This window comes from Misgurnus anguillicaudatus, chromosome 5 (genome assembly GCF_027580225.2).
Source record: "Misgurnus anguillicaudatus chromosome 5, ASM2758022v2, whole genome shotgun sequence".
NCBI classification, from domain to species: domain Eukaryota; kingdom Metazoa; phylum Chordata; class Actinopteri; order Cypriniformes; family Cobitidae; genus Misgurnus; species Misgurnus anguillicaudatus.
The window spans coordinates 26,936,274-26,955,940 of record NC_073341.2 but is presented as its reverse complement, the minus strand read 5'-3'; the positions used below and the strand labels follow the sequence as shown (position 1 = coordinate 26,955,940).

The 19,667-nt window shown below is 36.4% G+C and overlaps 1 protein-coding gene across 2 annotated transcripts; it reads right to left on the bottom strand.

Moving 5' to 3' along the window:
- slc38a5b (solute carrier family 38 member 5b) lies at nt 1-19,307 on the bottom strand. 2 transcript variants are annotated; one of them, XM_073867864.1, is made up of 16 exons: nt 19,123-19,307; nt 12,713-12,855; nt 11,743-11,812; nt 11,533-11,648; nt 10,636-10,709; nt 10,426-10,518; nt 9,386-9,466; nt 8,964-9,047; nt 7,209-7,267; nt 5,666-5,782; nt 5,326-5,405; nt 5,103-5,203; nt 4,644-4,768; nt 4,391-4,535; nt 3,838-3,936; nt 1-1,665 (listed from the first exon to the last, which is right to left on the bottom strand). In XM_073867864.1, exons 2-16 carry the CDS (start codon nt 12,769-12,771, stop codon nt 1,556-1,558), a joined length of 1,413 nt encoding a protein of 470 aa, XP_073723965.1. In that variant the 5' UTR covers nt 12,772-12,855; nt 19,123-19,307; the 3' UTR covers nt 1-1,555. The 2 variants fall into 2 exon arrangements, with proteins under 2 accessions (XP_073723965.1, XP_073723966.1); XM_073867865.1 differs by lacking the exon at nt 19,123-19,307 and adding an exon at nt 16,291-16,441.
- Between the last annotated feature and the right edge of the window lie 360 nt (nt 19,308-19,667).

Sequence of the window (19,667 nt, the reverse complement as noted above, 5' to 3'; positions counted from 1 at the left end):
CATTTTTAATACTGACTGTACATCTTTATTGAAAACGGCAGGTATAACAAAGTCAAAGGTCAAGTAAACCAAAAGACAAATGTAAAAGCAGTAAAAAAAATTTTTTTTATTTAACTGCTGACTGTCTTTGGAGTATTTGTCCAACATTGGGACTGTAAATCTTTAACCGCTTGAAATTTGGCACCTGTGTGTTTTTTACTACCAAACACAGAATAATTGAAATACTGTGTGTTTATTTTCATAAAACAGAATAAATATATATTGCAGGATTCTGGGAGGGGAATCGCCATTCTGTATTGTTTTAGCAATGGCCTGAGCTGCACACAGTGAGTAGATGTGCCTTGAAATGACTTTCAACAGACATTGCATTGTTTAACAGTCTACAGAAGACCAAGATGAAAAAACTGTCATTTTATGACATGCACAGTCATTGTTTTTAAAGTTCAAAGTTACAAAAAAATTGATTGATGCATGGGACAAAACTTAAAATATATAATAGTAAAAAAAATAAAAAAACAAATCTTTTTCTAAAATTCTCTCTCTCTATTAGATCTTAAGATATTTTTACGTTTCCGGGGACGTTTTACTTGTCATCAATTGATCAGAAAAAGTACAACTATTATTTAAGCCTTGTTGCTTCTGGGAAACTGTGATGGAAAAAATCACATTAATGAATGAATTCACAGGTTAGGGTTTGTCAATCACAGCATTATAATAAAGCACCTCTTCGAGTGGAGTTTATAGATATCCATCTGTTCCTCCATAGATGGCATTCCACCCCACTGCACAATGAAAATACAGCAACTCCACGTACCTCACATCTAACAAATAAATGTAACAAAATCTTAGGTATAAAGCTGATTGTCGGTTTTTATCGTTCAAGTTGCGATGTTGATATCACACAATATTTTAGGATCAAGTTTTCCCATCAATTTCATAATTTAAATTGCAATATGTATTGCAATGGATATAAAAGATCCTTACAGATTCATTTCAGGTTCTGCAGCATTTATCAAAGCAGCTCTGAGATGGTGTAGATTTTTTCCTTACTGTATTGTATTGTAGTGGACCAGAATTGTTTCAGGAAAACTGTAGCAGTTTTTTTCCCTTATTATTGCACTCTGGGACCATGGCCTGTGTTTGATGGGGCAACAGAACAGGTGATGTTTTGGAAGAGGCGTAGTGAGGAACTATAGTTTCCCCCATCAAAGAATAAGATAAACCTCTCTGTTCATTTATTTTTGGATTCTGCTGTATGTTAAAGCCAGTTGTTCTGCACAATGCTAAAGCTTTTGGGGGGCTTCCACCGACAATGCAGTTATCGATAAGAAGCGCATTAGGAGAATCGACCGTGTGCGGGATCACAACCTCAAAATGATATGGCACGTCCCCCGGAAATCCTCCACCTAATCTTTCCTAACTCAGTGGGACAAAACATCTGAGGTGAGCTGGGTCCAGCCTATCAGTGATGGCCTTCTCTCATGTTTAGGAGCGAAGGGGAGGTGGTGTTCTTCTAAGCAGGCTGTTTGGACCCTTACAGTTTTCTAGTTGAAGTTTAGTGGCCTCCTCCACTTCTGTTCTCCCCGTAGATCCAGTCCAGCGCGATGAACGTCAAGCTCATGCTCATGAAGATGAAGCCCAGAGCGGTGAAGCAAGCAGCTTGAAGCGGAAGAAAACAATGTGTGTTTAAAAGCCACACAGATCCAATGACCTGTATTGCAGTGTGTCATGTAGCTGTCCATCAATGTAAACAATGTGCAAAGTAGTTGAACCAAAAAGTGCACGATTAATACGTTTTTGGCTTCTAAAGTAGGGAGTCGACTCTGAATCGCTAAAATGAGTCATCATATGGATTGAATCTCCTGCCTGACTTTATCCACGTAATACCAACACTTTGCATAATAATCTCCGCCTACAGCCTTGCCCGCGGGAGATACCAAAACTATGATTTGCCCACAGCTAGTTAGTGTGTAAACATCATATCACGCTGTATTTCAGTTTGTGTTGTTTTCACTACAAAAGGATGAAGATATATGAAGAATCAGTGGTTAAAATTACTTTTTCAAGGAGGGATATACTAAACGTTTGGCTGTGAAGAATCAGTGGTTAAAAATACTTTTTCACAGAGGGGATTTACTAGACGTTTGGCAATGAAAGATGGTTCAGTACCCACTTTATTTGGAACAACATGCGTCTCCTAACCACAACCTGTAAGTATGATTATAGCTACATACTTGCTTAAATAAGTGTAAAAATGTTTTTTATAACTTGGACTAATGATGAATGATGTGTATTGATTTTGTTTTTTAAACTCTTAATATACTGTCAGAGAGTCACGTTAGCAAGCGGCTAACGCATGCTCACTTACGGTTTTGCTATGACCCAGTTAGCTTACATAAATGCTTAAATGAGTGTAAAATGTTAGTTTCTTTCTTCATTTTTATTGCTTGGATTAATGATGAATGATGTCGTTGTTTAGACTCTTAATATGCCATTTCATCAGGCGCACGTGCGGTGACACACTAAGCGTCTGGTCCGAACTTTACTTCCGGTTTCTGTTTGTTTAATGGGCTGACTAGTTGCTGAAACTGATCTCTTAAACAAAACCTCATCAAAAATAACAAATATTTTGGGTTCCTATGTAATCTACGTGTTGTTAATCTTGCTTGTTATATAAATAAACTACTTTAAAAGGACTTTGTTGTTATTTATTCTCCGCAAGTTATGTGATGACAACGAAAGCCGTATGTTTATGTTGTTACTGCTGAAACCGTCTATATACTGTCAGAGAGTCACGTTAGCAAGCGGCTAACATATGCTCACTTAGCTTACATAAATGCTTAATAAGTGTAAAATGTTAGTTTCTATCATCATTTTTATTGCTTCTATTAATGATTAATGATGTCATTGTTTAAACTCTTAATATACTGTCAGAGAGTCACATTAGCAAGCGGCTAACGCATGCTCACTTACGGTTTTGCTATGACCCGGTTACTTTACATAAATGCTTAAATGAGTGTAAAATTGTTAGTTTCTATCCTCGTTTTTAATGCTTGGATTAATGATGAATGATGTCGTTGTTTAAACCCTTAATATACTGTCAGAGAGTCACGTTAGCTAGCGGCTAACACATGCCCACTTACGGTTCTGCCATGACCCGGTTAGCTTACATAAATCCTTAAATGAGTGTAAAATGTTAGTTTCTATTGTCGTTTTTATTGCTTGGATTAATGATGAATGATGTCGTTGTTTAAACTCTTAAAATACTGTCAGAGAGTCACGTTAGCAAGCGGCTAACGCATGCTCACTTACGATTTTGCTTTGACCCGGTTAGCTTAAATAAATGCTTAAATGAGTGTAAAATGTTTGTTTCTATCGTCGTTTTTATTGCTTGGATTAATGATGAATGATATGTATTGATGTCGATTATGTCTTCTCAGTAAATCATGTTAGCACTAGGTTAGCACACATGTTGCACTATTTTTGGTCTGTGCCACTGATCTGTAGTCTGTGCAGAGACTCTGTCAGTTGACCAATCAGAGCAGAGTAGGCTACTAAAAGGTGGGGTTTAGGCAGATTGAGTCGTTGAACGGCTTCACACGAATCGTTTGGGGATCTCTGAGAAATGGGGTAATTTTAAATTTATATTTTGAGAAAATTACAGTGTTGACCTTGCATGCATTTAAACATGTTGTCTGGGACTTATAAACAGTGATAGGACGCTTAAAATTGGCATCATACTTGCTCTTTAATGTCTACAGCTGACTCTCAGGCAACTATTTGACTCTTTCTTTGATTCAAAATGTGGATTCAGAATGAGTCTGCGACTTACTTGAATCTTTGGCCTCGAGTTCATTGGCTCTTGCTCAGTGGAAACGATACGGATGTAAAACAGACCTGGGAGGATGAAGATTAAGCTCGGAGCAGAGGTTGCACCTGTAAAATAGACAGATGAAGCTGACATTCTTAATACTGAAATGGCCACTGCGGACACTAGAAAAAGAGATCAGTCAATTGAATTAAACAAATAATTCAACAAAAAATGAAAGTTACCCAATAATTTACCCTGTGTCATCCTAGGTGTATGTGACTTCCTTTCTTTCACAAAGAAAACCCTAACTGTGCAGCAGTTAGTTTTGATACCGGGACCTCATTGCTTTCACATGTCAAAAAGAAATCTAACCACAAAAAAACCCCAAAAGTGAACCATTTTCAGACCACCTCCGGGTGTGGTCTAAGACAAGTCAGGATATTTAATAAATGTGTTTGGCTGAAAAAAGTAAGTCATATACACACAGAATGACATGAGGGTAAGTAAATTATGGTGTAATTTAAATTTTTGGGTGAACAATTTCTTTACTGTGTGTTATATTATACGTTATATCCTCACCAATGATGCCGAAGATGTCACGAATGTTAGGCACGAAAATGACAAGCAGGTTTACAACGAAGAGCAAACATATGGCAATGAGGATGTGACGCACCCAGTTGAAGGGTTTATCAGGGAACAGAAGCTGAAGAAGAGCTCTACGAATCTGAAACGGGAACAAGACCAAAATATCAACCAAAATTTAACCTCTTTGTGGTATTATCTTAACAAATAAACAAGAAAGCAGGCTAAAGAAGAGTGTTTGTGTCATTACCGGGAAGAGAACAACTGGAACGGTTAAAGTGACGGCCACCAGCACAGCCACACGCACACACAGAATAAGGGTGTCCAAAGGATCCACCTTACTGTAGGTGTGCAGAAGTTCTGCCTCTGTGTTCACTAGGTTTTAAAGAGAGAGATCAACATTTATTGACATCAACTATTATTTAACTTATGCAAACAACATGTCATACATGCCACATCCTGTCATTTAGCTAATAACCAGACTGCCTCTATAAGGAATATCTATAGGTGTGTGATTGCTATAGATAGATAGATGTAGCTCATTGAGCCATATTATTATCAACAAATCAAAACGTGTAAATCAATACCTAAAATAACATTCCCATGTCTTTCATTTAAGGAAATGACTGGCTTTGGGGTAAGGGTATCAACTGAAATGGTACATTGATTTGTAGCGCTAGACTTTTTACTTAAAATCCAGAGTGCTTACAATAAAAGGTGAGGTAGCCAAAGATGGCAGTGAGCAGATACATGACAAACATCCCCAGGATGGACACGTTGGCAATGCCCTGCATGCGTCTCTTTGTGGGGCTAGAAGTGTCAAAACAACAACCGGAAAGGAGATTTACTTTTTGACTCATATTTCCCTTTTCCAGCAAAGAAACAGAGACACTTCCTCTGAAATGCTGTGTACTGATGTGTACTGAACGTACTTGCGCAGTTCGGTGTAGATCGGCAGCACCTCGGGGTGGCATACAAAAGCAAAAGCCAGAATAGGAACCGTGTAGGCCGTCTGCAAGGTAAACAGAACAACTGAAATTATACAAGGCACTGATCTCACATAATGAGGTAACCACTCAAAGGTTTTCACACTTGTATCATAATGAAACTACGTGATGCTTGGCAGCATTATTTTTAGCTGAACACAAAGAGTTTACTACTGTAAGGAGCTATAAAGGAAATAGGTCTTAGATCCGGGTTGCAAGTCTTAAGAGGTTAGATGACACTTAAAATTTGACTTTATAAATAGATTTAAAAAGGTTACTTTCTTACTTGCTGGTTAATAGTGAAGTATTTGGCTTCACATTCGCCATCAATAGTTATGTTGTTTACGGTGTGGTTACTGAAACTGTCAAATGGACAAGGGATGTTAAACTTCTTATAGATGACCTGTGAAACAGAGAAGTAAAAAATGTGAAAACGAGAGAGAGAGAGATTTATGCTTGTGGCTAGAAGGGATACAGCTACGGTCAAAATCTCTTGAAATCCTAATCCTACCCCCAAAACCTAACCCTAAATTCAACATAACACAGGATTTAGGCCGTAGCTGTATCCTATCTAGTGAGAACTGGTGTTTTTTGTTCCAATCCTACTCCCAAACCTAACCCTAAACCCAACATCTCATGAGAATTGGCCATAACTGTATCCCCTCTAGCCAGAAACGATTTATGTTAATAAAACAAATGACAAACAGGTTGGAAAACTAAGATAACAAAAAAAGAAAGAGACACACCTTTCTGTAAATCTAATTGGTCAATGGATGTCTATCAGAGTGCTTATTATTATTATATATTATTATGCAACCCATTATCACGAAATTACGTACCTATAGTCATATAATTTTCTGAGTGTTTTCCATGACACTGACACGTTTTTTTCCGCCTTTTCGCGTGAACGTCACGTATTTCTGTTTACGTGTCACTGTCACGCATTTGTTACTCAACTGTTTTGTCTTATTTTCTTATCATTCGGTTTAGGGTTAGATTTACATAAAATGACCCAAAACCAACTCTAACCCTAATGCCATGGTTTAAAAATCATAAAATATAAAAGATAAATCATGGAAAAAGGTATAAACCAATACTTAAAGGTGCAGTGTGTAATTTTTAGAAGGATCTCTTGACAGAAATGCAAAATAATATACATGAACATGATTTTATAATGAACCGTTATGTTTTCATTACCTTAGAATGAGACGTTTTTATCTACATACAATGAGGGTCCCCTTACGTGGAAGTCGCCATTTTGTGCCGCCATGTTTCTACAGAAGCCCTTAAGGGACAAACTTTTTTTACTAAGTTGTCTCCGACGATAACGTGTTTTTCCGGTGGCAGCTACCGTAGCTTTTCTATGCGTTTCAAAAGCGAGGGGTGAGCAGTGGACTAAGCCGTTGGTTGCCATTCACAACCTCACCACTAGATGCTGCTACAATTTACACACTGCACCTTTAAAGTGACTTCCTAACGCAAACACCAAATCTAACCCTAAACCAAAGTGTCCATGGTTTGAAAATAGGACAAAAAAGTTGAGTTACAAATACGTGACAGTGACACATAAACAGAAATACGTGACATGTTCACGCAAAAAGGCGGCAAACTTGTCAGTGTCACAGAAAACACTCACAAAATTATGTGACTATAGGTACATAATTTCGTGATACAGGGTTGCATTATATTATATTATATATTACTTATTATTTTTTATTGTAATACACATTTTTATAACTTAAATAACTAATATGAAATTTATACGACAAGCAAACAGGCCACTGAATTAAGTCAATATCTTATAGCCCGACACCTCTCACATTACTTACTGAGCTCAGGAAGAAGACCATACAGGTGAGAGAGAAGCCACTAGTGTAGCCCAGGTACCCTGCAATAAACAACATCCATTACTCCAACATTAACACTGACACTGTCAATGATTACATTTGTTACAAATCAGTGCACTCAAAGCAGATCATTTAACACATTAACATGAAAGTTTGAATAATTATTAAACCACAGTATAATGCTAGAAATTACTATGGTCTAAAATACTTGAAGACTATTATACAGATCTTCAAAATCAATTTTTTATCCCTGTTTAAAATGACTGTGAATAGAAAAATATTTGAAGAGTTCAGATGCAAAAAAACCTTAAAGGAATATTCCATTTTCCTAAAAGAAAAATCCAGACAATCCACCCACCACCATGCCATCCAAAATGCCGATGTCCCTCTTTGTTCAGTCGAGAAGAAATTACGTTTTTTGAGGAAAACATTGCAGGATTTTTCTCATTTTGATGGACTTTAATAGAGCCCAACATTCAATAATCAACTCAACACTCAACAGTTTTTTTCAACGGAGTTTCAAAGGACCACAAACGATCCCAAAAGAGGCACAAGGGTCTTATCTAGCAAAACGATTGTCATTTTTGACAAGAAAAATAAAAAATATGCTCTTTTAAACCACAACTTTTCGTCTAGGTCCGGTCCAGCGCGACCTAACGTAAATGCGTAGTGACGTAGAGAGGTCACGTGTTACATATATAAAACGCACATTTGCGGACAATTGTAAAAAATAAACTGACACAAAACCATTAATTAGTATCAGTTGGCACACAACAACGTCCTCTTTCTCCACACTTGTAAACATTGGGGCGGAGTTTCGCGTTCGTCCTCTGTGACCTCTTGACGTCACGACGCATCGCGTGGGGTCACGCTGGCGCATCACGACTGGATCTAGACGACAAGTTGTGGTTTAAAAGTGCATATTTTTTATTTTTCTTGTCAAAAATGACAATCGTTTTGCTAGATAAGACCTTTATGCCTCGTTTGGGATCGTTTATAGTCCTTTGAAACTCAGTTGTAAAAAACTGTTAAGTGTTGAGTTAAGTATTAAGTGTTGGGTTCTATATGAGTCCATTAAAATGAGAAAAATCCTGAAAAAACATAATTTCTTCTGGACTGAACAAAGAAAGACATCAACATTTTGGATGATATGGCGGTGAGTAAATTATCTGGATTTTCTTTTAAGAAAATTGAATATTCCTTTAAGTGTGTCTGACATGTTTCTTTTTGTAGGCTAAATGTCCTTATGGGTTCAGTAATTTCTCTTTAATGGTGATAAAAAGAGTATTATTAGTCAGTAACTGAATTGACTTATTTTTAGTCAGTTTAGTCATTTGATTGGTATTTGAGAAATGTGACTTTCGCTGCAAAACCTTCCATTGCAAATAATGAAAGTCGGAATGTAAAAATGAAAAAACTGAAACACACGTTAGGGGGCGCTGTGATCCATGTGATTGCCACATTCATTCAAAGTATTCAAAAAGAACTTAAGTTTAAATGTGATGGACGGTAATTTCGTGTGCTGGCATGACTTCACCGGCGTTTAATGTATTCTGCCAACAAACCAATATTTCTCAATGGCCTGAGTACAGGATTAAGCAGATTGTTTTGAATGAACATAATACATGCCATTTTGTGGCTTTTGCATCTGAGCTTCTCATTTGTACCTCTACAAGCCAATAGTAAACATGAGAAGACGGTATGTAAGCACTGCAAACAAAGAGCACAATTGCTTACCAAGTTGTTTCATCAAAGCCAGAGGCAAGATGATACAAATAGACACAATGATGATCAGATAGTTGCCGTTCAGGAACCACTCACTTACATAAACAGAAAAATGAATAGGGGTAAAAAAAGACAATTCATGCTGATCCATTACATTAAGTGTCAAAGTGAATGGTTTGATTATGTACTGTACTGTATATAACAGATTGAGAATTTGGAATGCACTGGGATCTGGAGCATATCCAGATTGAATGAAAGGATAAGGTTTGTAAAAGAAGGATTAAATAAACAATGATTCTGCAATTGCAGTGCTGCTTACATTGGTTTTGCAACAACAGTAAACTTAGATGACCTATAAAATGTCTATCTAACTCTTGGGTACATTTAATTAGATTCATTAGGAGATTACGGGAAAGCAGATGATTAATGCTCACCACTGCTGTGGTGAAGACCAAGGAAAGCCTGAATAACCAGAGGTAACTCATACTTCACAATGAAGAGGTAGCTAGACATTGCTGAAAGGGAAAGAAAGACAGATGCATCAGTTTGGACATATTATCAAGTTAAATTACAAAATTATTGACTAACAGTGGAATGATTTGTCTTAAACTAAACATATAGAGGGCTCAAGTGTGATTACACAGGAGTTTTTAAATAAGAGATTTGTGGGTTGCAGAACTCAGGTTGGGCAATAACAGGGGATCTTCAAAAAAGTATACACTCTTAAAGGTAAAGGTGCTTGACGATCTCATAGGCGAACAATTTTTGGCTGAATGGAACCTTTAATCTCCGAAGAACCTTTCTGTAGTGAAAAAAAGGATATTCAGAGATGTGATATGAAAAGAGTATGGTTCTAAGAACCTTTAACTGAATGGTTCTTTAAGGAACCAAAAATGTTTTATGGCATCGATGTGAAGAACCTTTTTAGCACATTTATTTGTAAGAATATAATGCCCTAGTGCTTTAAATGACTCATAATCCATCCTTCGCCATTGCAGTAATAAATAGACAAGTATCTACAGTATGTGTCCTGTAGCCTTATGTGAACTATAAAACCATGTACTCCGTGGCAGTCTAATTTTAGGCTGGTAAAGACATTACAAATATATTGCTATACCTCAGGCAGGACAATAAAACTTTTGTTACATGGTCTGAAAGAGAATGTTATGTAACATGACCCTGCTAATTTTAAATGATCCACAAGTGCCCATACTGTACATTCCTTGTGAAACTTATAGATTGCTGAAAGCTGGCATTGTCTTGACATTGTAAAAACTAGTAACTTGGCATAAGCACTTCTTGCATTATTGTGCCACTATGATAAATCACTTCATTTTTATCCTAATTTTGTAATTTGCTTTGTATATAAGCATCTGCTTAACACCTACATGTAATGATAATGTTCAATTATTGTAGCAGGGCCTGTTAATGTATTCAAAAAGGATGAATAGGAAAACAGAGCTGTCCAACTCACCACCAATGTTGTGCATGGTTATGACAACAGCTGCCAAAATTTTCCCTGGGTGTCCAAATGCTCGTTTACCAAGTTGTTCATAGGCGCGAATGCCTGAATAATTACATGAATAATTCAGCGTGATGAACTCCTACATACATTATTTATACATTATACACTATACATTATAAAATCTTTATAGCAGAGAGATTTTAAATCACATGAACATACCTACAACTCCTGCACTCTTGAGCAGAAGATGGATAGAGTATGATGACATGACAGCTATGCAAGTCAGCAAGATCCTATGGTGAGTAAGCAGAAATAGTGTAATGTACTGTAAATATACAAGACAATCATACTCTTTGACTGATATATGCTGTTTCATTTCTTTAAAAATGAGATATAAGGCATGCTGTCAATTACTTTAGAAAAAAATGTATTTAAAGGGGACATATCATGAAAATATGACTTTTTTCATTTTTAAGTGCTATAGTTGGGAGGGTCCCCAGTGCTTCTATCAACATAGAAAATGTGAAAAAGTACAACCAATAAAAAATAGGTCATTGAAATTTGGCTCCCTTTGTGATGTCAGAAGGGGCTAAGACCGACCCTTAATCTGCACTATCCAACCACGGCACTGCCATTTAGTGCAGAGATCAGCTCATTTGCGTTTCGCTCACATCTACAAAGTGGCAATTTTACCATGCTATAATAAATTATCAATATGGTATTTTGAGCTAAAACTTCACATATGTACTTTGGAGACACCAAAAGTGTATTTTACAGTTTTAAAAAGTTCCCTTTAAAATACTGTAAGTGTACATTGGAGATTCAAGAGATATAATCTGCTTTATCATCACATTCCCCAGTTCTCCTAAACCACAAACACCTGCAGCAATTTAAGGCTATGAAAAAAAAAAATGTATGCAATAAAGATAATATGCTGGACCTTGCTTTATGTGTTAAAAAACACGTGTAAAATCACATATTTATGGCAAACTACTTGGATGAAAACAGGTACTTCTCTACAGTTTCCATACAAGCAAAATTATAAACTTATCTATATTATTAACTGTGCACAACAAAGAAACAGAGAGGATTTAAGAGACACTGTGAGTCACTCACAGGAAAAGGATGATACCAGTGTTGGACATGGCATAGGACAATCCCAGAATCCCACTTCCCATGATGGCATTGCTGAGGTTAAAGACAGACATCCCAAATGAGGTCTTTCCTTCAAACTACCAAAAAAAAAAAACACACAGAGAAGAGAGAAATCAGACAGAAAGCAAAAGAAAGATAGTCTCTCGAAAACAGCTTGATTTCTACACTTACATCTGTAAACTGAGGTGGTTTTCCTCCATCACTCTTGTGTGGTAGAAACTCTTCTCGCTCAGCTGACTCTCTTTGTGTATCAGAAAACAGATAAAAACATAACTTATTTTAACTTTTACAATAGTTTAGACATGATCAAAGCATATCCTGCTCACTCGGTTTAGGGGTGTAGGATTAACCGTGCAAATGCGTGTTTTCTCACTGAATGAATTTGAATGTATTACGGTGAAATCCCGGCATATCCAAAAGCCAGGGGGCGCTCTCGGCAGAAACTCCCTTTGTGCCACAGAAGAAGAAACATTAATGTCTACAGTAATATTTATATCGCTGTTCTTCAAATTGTTTCAGGTATTTTCATGATAATAAAGAATATTTTAAATGATTTTGTTTAACGGGTGTTGCTTTTTAAATGCACGTTATAACAACTCCGACTAATAATGATTTAAGATTGATAAGGACTTCCTACTGACCAAATGCTGTAGTACACGCACAAGCTGTGCATGAAACACAGAATCGCACCTTGCGATTCAGAATCGATTTAAGACAATGGGACACACGATTAATCGTTACAGCCCTATAAAAAAAGGGTATATATAAAAGTCAAGTGTATGAATTTTCGCTAACTTTCATTCACCCACTCAGTTCTGACATTCACTGACTTCATGAGAACATAGATAGCAGTGCGTAATGGATTATATCAGAGCTACATTAAATATCTGAATTATTAGGGGTTGACAATTTGGTAATTTATTGTCCCCCTCAATGTTTACTATGGTTGTGGCCATGATTTCAAGAACTAAAGGAATGAGAGAGATTTTTTTGTTTTGCTTGAGAAATTTTGGTTTACATCTACAGGTCAGTAAAAAAATGAACAGGTAGTGTCTGCTTATTCTGATTGATAATGAACATGATAATAATAAAAACTTAATTAAGGTAACCATTTGAAAAGAAAAAATTGAATAAAACATACCCCTCATCAAGTTGTTGAAAGTCTTGGTGGTGTCCATTTGTTAGTTTCTGGAGTTCCATTATGCTTTAATTTCTTTTTTCTTTTGAATGTGAAATAAGGTTCTCTTGTTAAGAGCTGAGTGGCGAGTTGACTTTTATGTAGATCTGCAAGAATTAAAAAACAGCATTTTTAATATGTCATTGTGTCATTTTCATCTGTGCGATTTAGTCAATTTTAAATAACCAATTTTCAGAGAATTTAATTAATATCAATGAATAATCCAGTAGCTATATGTGACTGACTTATGCTGGGAAAACCCAGGTAAGTTTTTTTTTGTGTGGGTGGGTGATTTTCTACATAATATTAACAACATTCTGTGAAAATATAACCATTTTGAAGACAAAATAAAAAAGAAAATTTATAATAAAACTTTAATGCTCTAAATCTCACAATTAGATTATAAAACGTTAGCCTGGATTTCATAGACAGGATCTTATATAAGCACATTTTCACTAATCATTTACAAGTTATTCAGTGGGAAACCGTGAGAATGTAGCCAATTGTTCAGGAAACATGAAGTCCATGTGTTCATTTCCCACTACCTCTACTCTGATTGGCTCTTAGGGGTCATGTTTCAAGAGGTTAAAGAGCACAAGGGTCTCAGGCGATCTGAAGTTCTGGGTTTATTTCTGTATTTTAGATTGTTGGATTTATACTGCTTTCGCATTTTTAACTAGGCTACGCAGATTAACATTCAAACAGAAAGGCTGAATTTACAATATAATGTTTGAGAAATCATGGTTATAAAGCATGGGTGTTGCATTATTTGCATTTCAAACACATGTCCAAGTCAAATAAATGTTTTGTACAGCATGCCATTCTCAATGTTGGCAAATGAAGATTTGGAACCTTCACTCATGTTTGACCGAAACGAAACTGTCTGGGGGGAAGCTACCATTCAGAATTATGCTAGTAAAAGAGGTGGGAGTGTAGGGGTGGTAATTTGGGTATATTGGTTACAGTCTGCACAGTATTGATTAAAGACAGTGGCGTGCACAGACCTCCACATGGGCGGAAGGACAATTTGTTCCTTTGTAACTAACAGTGGTACGATGTCCTAATGCATAACACATAAGTCAATAAAAATCCCTAAATGTTTATATTACCAAATATCATTTACTTTAATGTTTTCAAAACCAAATAATGAGAATAAGGAAGGTAAATATGTGGATATTATGTTCAATATTGTTGATATTTAATACTAAGTTTACTATGGTTCGCCACAAATTAACAGCCTTTGCTACATTCACCATAGCTTAACCATGTTGTTTATTAGTAAAAATGGCAATACAGTAATAATCAATGTCAATAAACATGTCGTTACTCTTTTACTATAATAAAACCATAGATGATTTAATAAATGTAATAAATTAAAAACTATTACTCATTGGACTGGTAGTATTTAAACAAGCACGAGGACGTGCTAAACCATATTGTTAAAATGACTTGAATAAAAAACAAATCGAATGTTTTGTCAAAACATTTGTGCTGCCACATTTGCTTCATTTTTAATATACATTTACATGTTACTTATTTCCCGTCATGCAGCTCATGATGTAAACATAATATATACTTATAATATATAAATATATAATATTTATAATGTACTTTTATGATTATTTTCACTATGACCTGAGCGACAGTCTACAGTTGAGACAAAATGGGCAGGGGCTTTAGCCCGCGTGGCACCCCACACCCACCTGATAAAAACAAATATCAGATCAGGGTGAACGTAGGACCCTGCGAAAACACTGGAAAGAAACCACAAGGGCGCGTATGAAATTCACAGTCACATTTAGTGGTAACTTTGAATACGTGGCTCAGGCTTGAAGGAGGTTTGGAGAGCATCCAGAGTTCCCTGGCAGCTTTAGTTCCCAGGCTGCTGTTCGAGCACAACCTTGTACATTGGTGTGACCCAAAAGCCTGATAAGATTTGTTGTAATAACACACTGCCAGCACATGGTAATTCACATATTGGTCTTTCCTCACATGCAGCAAAGGAATCTTGCAGTAAATGTAGCTTTATAAACTGGAAAGTTAGTTCAAATCCCACGTGAATATGTGGGACAACCGAGACTTCAAATAGTTTCTAGAGTGTGTCTGAAACTGCAGTGTATATTTAAACAGAAATCTGATCTATTAAAACACACACACACTTTTATGCACGGCAATAAATCCTATTTCGGTATGGGACGGATGTCTAATGGGGCAAAAATAAATTACAAATCTTGGCTCTGCATTATTTTGCCAAAGCAATTAGCATGCGCATTTGAAAGGACATAAAACCAACACACCCCTACTACTGGAACTCATTAGCCTAACCTGATATATGGGTTATCGACACACAATTTTGGAAAGTTAGTGTACAGTTGCCAACCTAAGGTTGACCTCGTACCGTGGTGTGGTAAAATTCCACAATGCATGGTAAAATCCATGCGTGTTACCCATCAGGATGAAATGTAATTCTCTAACAGTCATCTGCTGGTGGTGAAGTGGACAATAGCATAATCTGTAATGTTAAAATGTAGTGTGTGTGCTACATATATGCATACGATCACATTTACTCAAACAATGAAGCATGGAGTCATGTTTTAGAAAGCGATTGTGGAGTATCATCAGGGTCATAACCACTATTGTCTTGACTACTAAAAGTAAGCGTTTTGTATCAATATTATTACTTGTTTTGTGCAATACCTATTTTGGTCAGGAGAGTAACTTAAAATGTTTAATAAAAGTCTTTACAAATATAGCAGGCAGTATTTTACAAGTTGGTACGACGTGAATCGTACAAAACCACACAATTATCATAAAAAACAATGAAACGCCTGCCCTTACGTCACAGGGTGAATGGAAATCATTAATACGAATTAGCCACCTTGTAAAATACGTATGAATTGCAATTGATTAATTTAACAATTTATGATTTTCACAGACCCTGATATACAGTATAGGAAAAATAACAAATTGTGCAATAAACATGCAGTTATAAAAATAGCAGTTCAGTTTAAAGGACTGGTGACCTTATGAGATCGTACACAGATATACAATAACACCAATTACAAGTTAAACCAATAAGTATTACATGAGCTCCAGAAGCAATATGTCCTGTCACAACGCTGGTAACATGATTTATTGGAGTCATGTGTACACACCTAAAGGGAGGCATATGTTACACTCTACAAACTGTAGGCAAAAGAAAACTTTATACATATCACGAAACACGAAAGACTCCAAATTCATTTTAACTTGCAAATGTCTGTAGATTAGTAACTGAACAAAGTTGAGTTGAACAAAACAGCTACTAACTGAACAGCAAAAAAACCTTTCCAGCTCTAATGGAAAAATCAGCTATAAATCGCACACTTTGTCAGCTGCGTAACGTCATTAGCCAAGAAATTTCACTCAGAAGGCAGTTTGTCTACAGTGAAAATGAGAACGAAATTATAACCTTGCCACTACAAGACCACCTCCCCAATACGTGCCTTACCAAGTGTGAAAAACTAGTGTGACTGGATTGTCTATTACCTGGGGCAGCTTACCTTAGCATAGCACTAGATGTGTTGTAATCCAACGTTCTGTGATTTTTAAATGCTACGTGGAAAACCATTCAATTTGACTCAGTCAATGACTTATTTGTTTAACCTTTTTAGCACTCAGTTAAAACATTCAGGGTGGGTAGACACTAGAAGCAGAGAGAGAGAGAGAGAGAGAGAGAGAGAGAGAGAGAGAGAGAGAGAGAGAGAGAGAGAGAGAGAGAGAGAGAGAGAGAGAGAGAGAGAGAGAGAGAGAGAGAGAGAAAGAGAGAGAGATGGGGGAGGGTGGCTAAGAGAGAAGGGTGAGGACGGTATATATGAGAACCATAACTATTTAACCCTTTCCTTGCTTACAAGGATTTAAACATATAAACAAAACAGGAATTTTGTGTATTTTGGTTCATTTATGTCTATTAGGTTTACAGCTATGTACCTAATAGTGTAAGTTGACAAAGTTAATTCTTAGCAAACATTTGTATGCAGATTTAAATGTTTTCATATTGTTATTGCTTGTGATGAAAACAAAGCCTACTGAGAAACAAAAAGCCAGCCCCCCAAAACAATGGGAAATACTTCATCAAAGGCAAGAAAACTGTGATAACATACGTTCAAACAAGTTTGAAAACATTGAAAAGACAGAGAGTTTGTTGAAAAGATTTAGCAGGTTAGCCAATTGCACCATGATCTGTTTAGTGGAAATAGTATGGACAACATCCTATACTAGTATCTGCCACCATCTATACTTTCCTCCTCACCCACACAGAGTTAAAGCTAACTCTCTCAACTCTCCCCCCATTGCACTCACATTCTTGCCTTTGCCTTTCGTCCATTTTCTGTAGTCCCTCCTTTCTTCACAGACTCTACCACTCTCTACACGTCAACATTTCATACTGCCACCAATTTTACAGCCTTAACTAGAGGTGTTTTAAAACACACAAGTGCTCTTTTTATGGCACACACATTACTGTGCAGCATACTTGCCTTAACTTTACTTTCCAATGTATTTCCCAAGAGACAATATGATCCCCTAAACTCAGGGGCCGCACACATCTGTGCGCCAAAACCAAGACCAATGGAACGCATAGTGTTTAAAATTGCCTTCCAGTCCCTTATATTGAAACAACAGGAGCCACAGTTAAAAGCCAGATCTGGTCATTGTTATAGATCACACGGTGCATTGTTGCACTCACTGATCTCTCTCCAGACCCGTTTCCCGTGGTTGTTGCCGTGTACATTGAATTTGATCAGGACATCCGTTTAAACTATAAGAGGAAACCACTTTAGCTTAATCAATTGTGTGGGTCACAGCTTCTCTGTGTACATTGTGCTTTTAGCAGCCCCCTCTGAAAACCCGTTTGACATTCCTATTAGTTTTTTCACCTGATAATGATTTCCTCTAATTTTCCTATCTGATAACAGTGGTATGTCAACACATTTTGTAGGATTATTCAAAGTGTGATGTGTTTTTGCAAAGCTTCTACCAACAAAATGTCTGGGTTTTAGACATTACGATACAAGACATGTTTAATTGAAGTCACTGAGGTCCTTTAAAAATCTATATCTGGTAATATGAGGCCATGAATCCAGTCTATTATACAAACTCACAAAACGAACAGCCTTGGGAGGCACTATGTTACTTTTTATGAGTAAATTTAACTTCCAAACAAACAGTGGTTAAAAATAATGGCCCTTTAGTTTTAGCATTAAACAGCAGTTAGGTTTCTACTAATATGTTTTCGAACTAATATTTGACTAGCTAAAATACTACACAGTATATACTACACCGTCTCTCTAAAAAATCAACTTTGTTACAGAAATTTCAGACATTCTATGCTTTCAAATGTTTGCAAATGTTTTCGTAAACTAAACACAACCAACAGTCAAACAAACTGAGGTTACTGAGTTCAATAAGATTTGGTGTCTCTTTTCCAAATGCTTTAAATATCCAATGAATGTGACAACACTTTCAACTGTCTGCACTTAAGTAAGTTAAGCAATAAAACTGGAAAGTGATATTTTTAAACACAGACGGATGCATTGAGGTGTACTCTTACACATTGCTTGGGTTTTTTCTCTTTTCAGCTCTTTGAAGCTATAATTCAGTATGTAATAACAGTATCCAATTACTTTATTTCTGTCAAATAGCTAGATTGTTTTAAGACAAGGTAAACACACTGTTTGGTTTATGTTGACAGCTTCCTTTAAAACCACAGAGTATATCAAGATAGTTTACATTTTCATGTAAGTTTATCTTCAGCAAAACATTACACGCTTAGAAAAATCTTCTCCAAACTATAAATGATATAATTTTGCGGTGCTTACGCTGATCACAATCAACAAAAATCAGCAAAACTCAGGAAAAGCACATATTTTCCCAATACTTCAGGAAAAGCACATATTTTCCTGATACTTCATAGCTAGTTTGTGCACGTTCAAATCATCTAGTGGCCTTTTACGTTGTATATCTGGGACGAGTTAAATCTAGTCCTGTGACATGATACCACATAACGTCATCTACAGTTGGTTTAAAAAAGATTTACTCCACACCTCACACATACGATCATTTAAAGATCTTTAACCATGTGATAGAGAAAAACCATAAATGTCACTCACTAACCCAAACAAATCTTTTTAAAGTGTCAAAAATTATCTTAACCAAAAAGAATTCGCAAGTTGTATGAAAGTAGATTGTTTGTTATGAAAAGTACATCTTGAAGGGTATGACTCTCTTAACAAAATCTCCTAAGCTATAAAGCCTTTACTGTCAAAAGCAGCAGCAGTGTGGGTTTTATGCCCCATGTGCTCAAACAATACACAGATCTTAGGAAAAAAACTCACTGTTTTAAAAGATAAATGCTGTTTTCTCAAAGGCAGCGCTGGTGAAGCATGCTCCAAAGGGTTTTCTTAGTTGCAGTGTTTCTTTTTATCCCAGTTGTTATGAGGTTTAAGTGGACTCCAAGACAGAAAGAGAGAGAACACAGTGTGGTCTTACTGAAGGGTGTTGCAAGGGTGGGAAGCACATGGGAGGAAAAAAATCCTTGAAGGGGTGGGGGGAGGTTCTCCAGTGCAGTCTCAAATTTCTTGTGATGTCACGTACAACCAGTATCTGTCCCTTTCTTTTTATTCAGGGAACAGCTCCCTTTTACTCAATGGTTTTTCCTGTTCTTCTCTTATTCACGCTTTTGGTATGTCATGCAAGCAGATGCATATTCAGAGAGAATAAACCAAATACACATCAGCTTAAAAATGTAGCCGTTTAAAAAGTAGAAAAAGTTGCTCATCTGTACCAAATCTTTACCCATTTTATAAATTGCTGATCAGTGTGACAAGTTAACAGTCTTGTTAGGCTGCTTAAACTTACATTTTCGTCAAAAACAAACAAA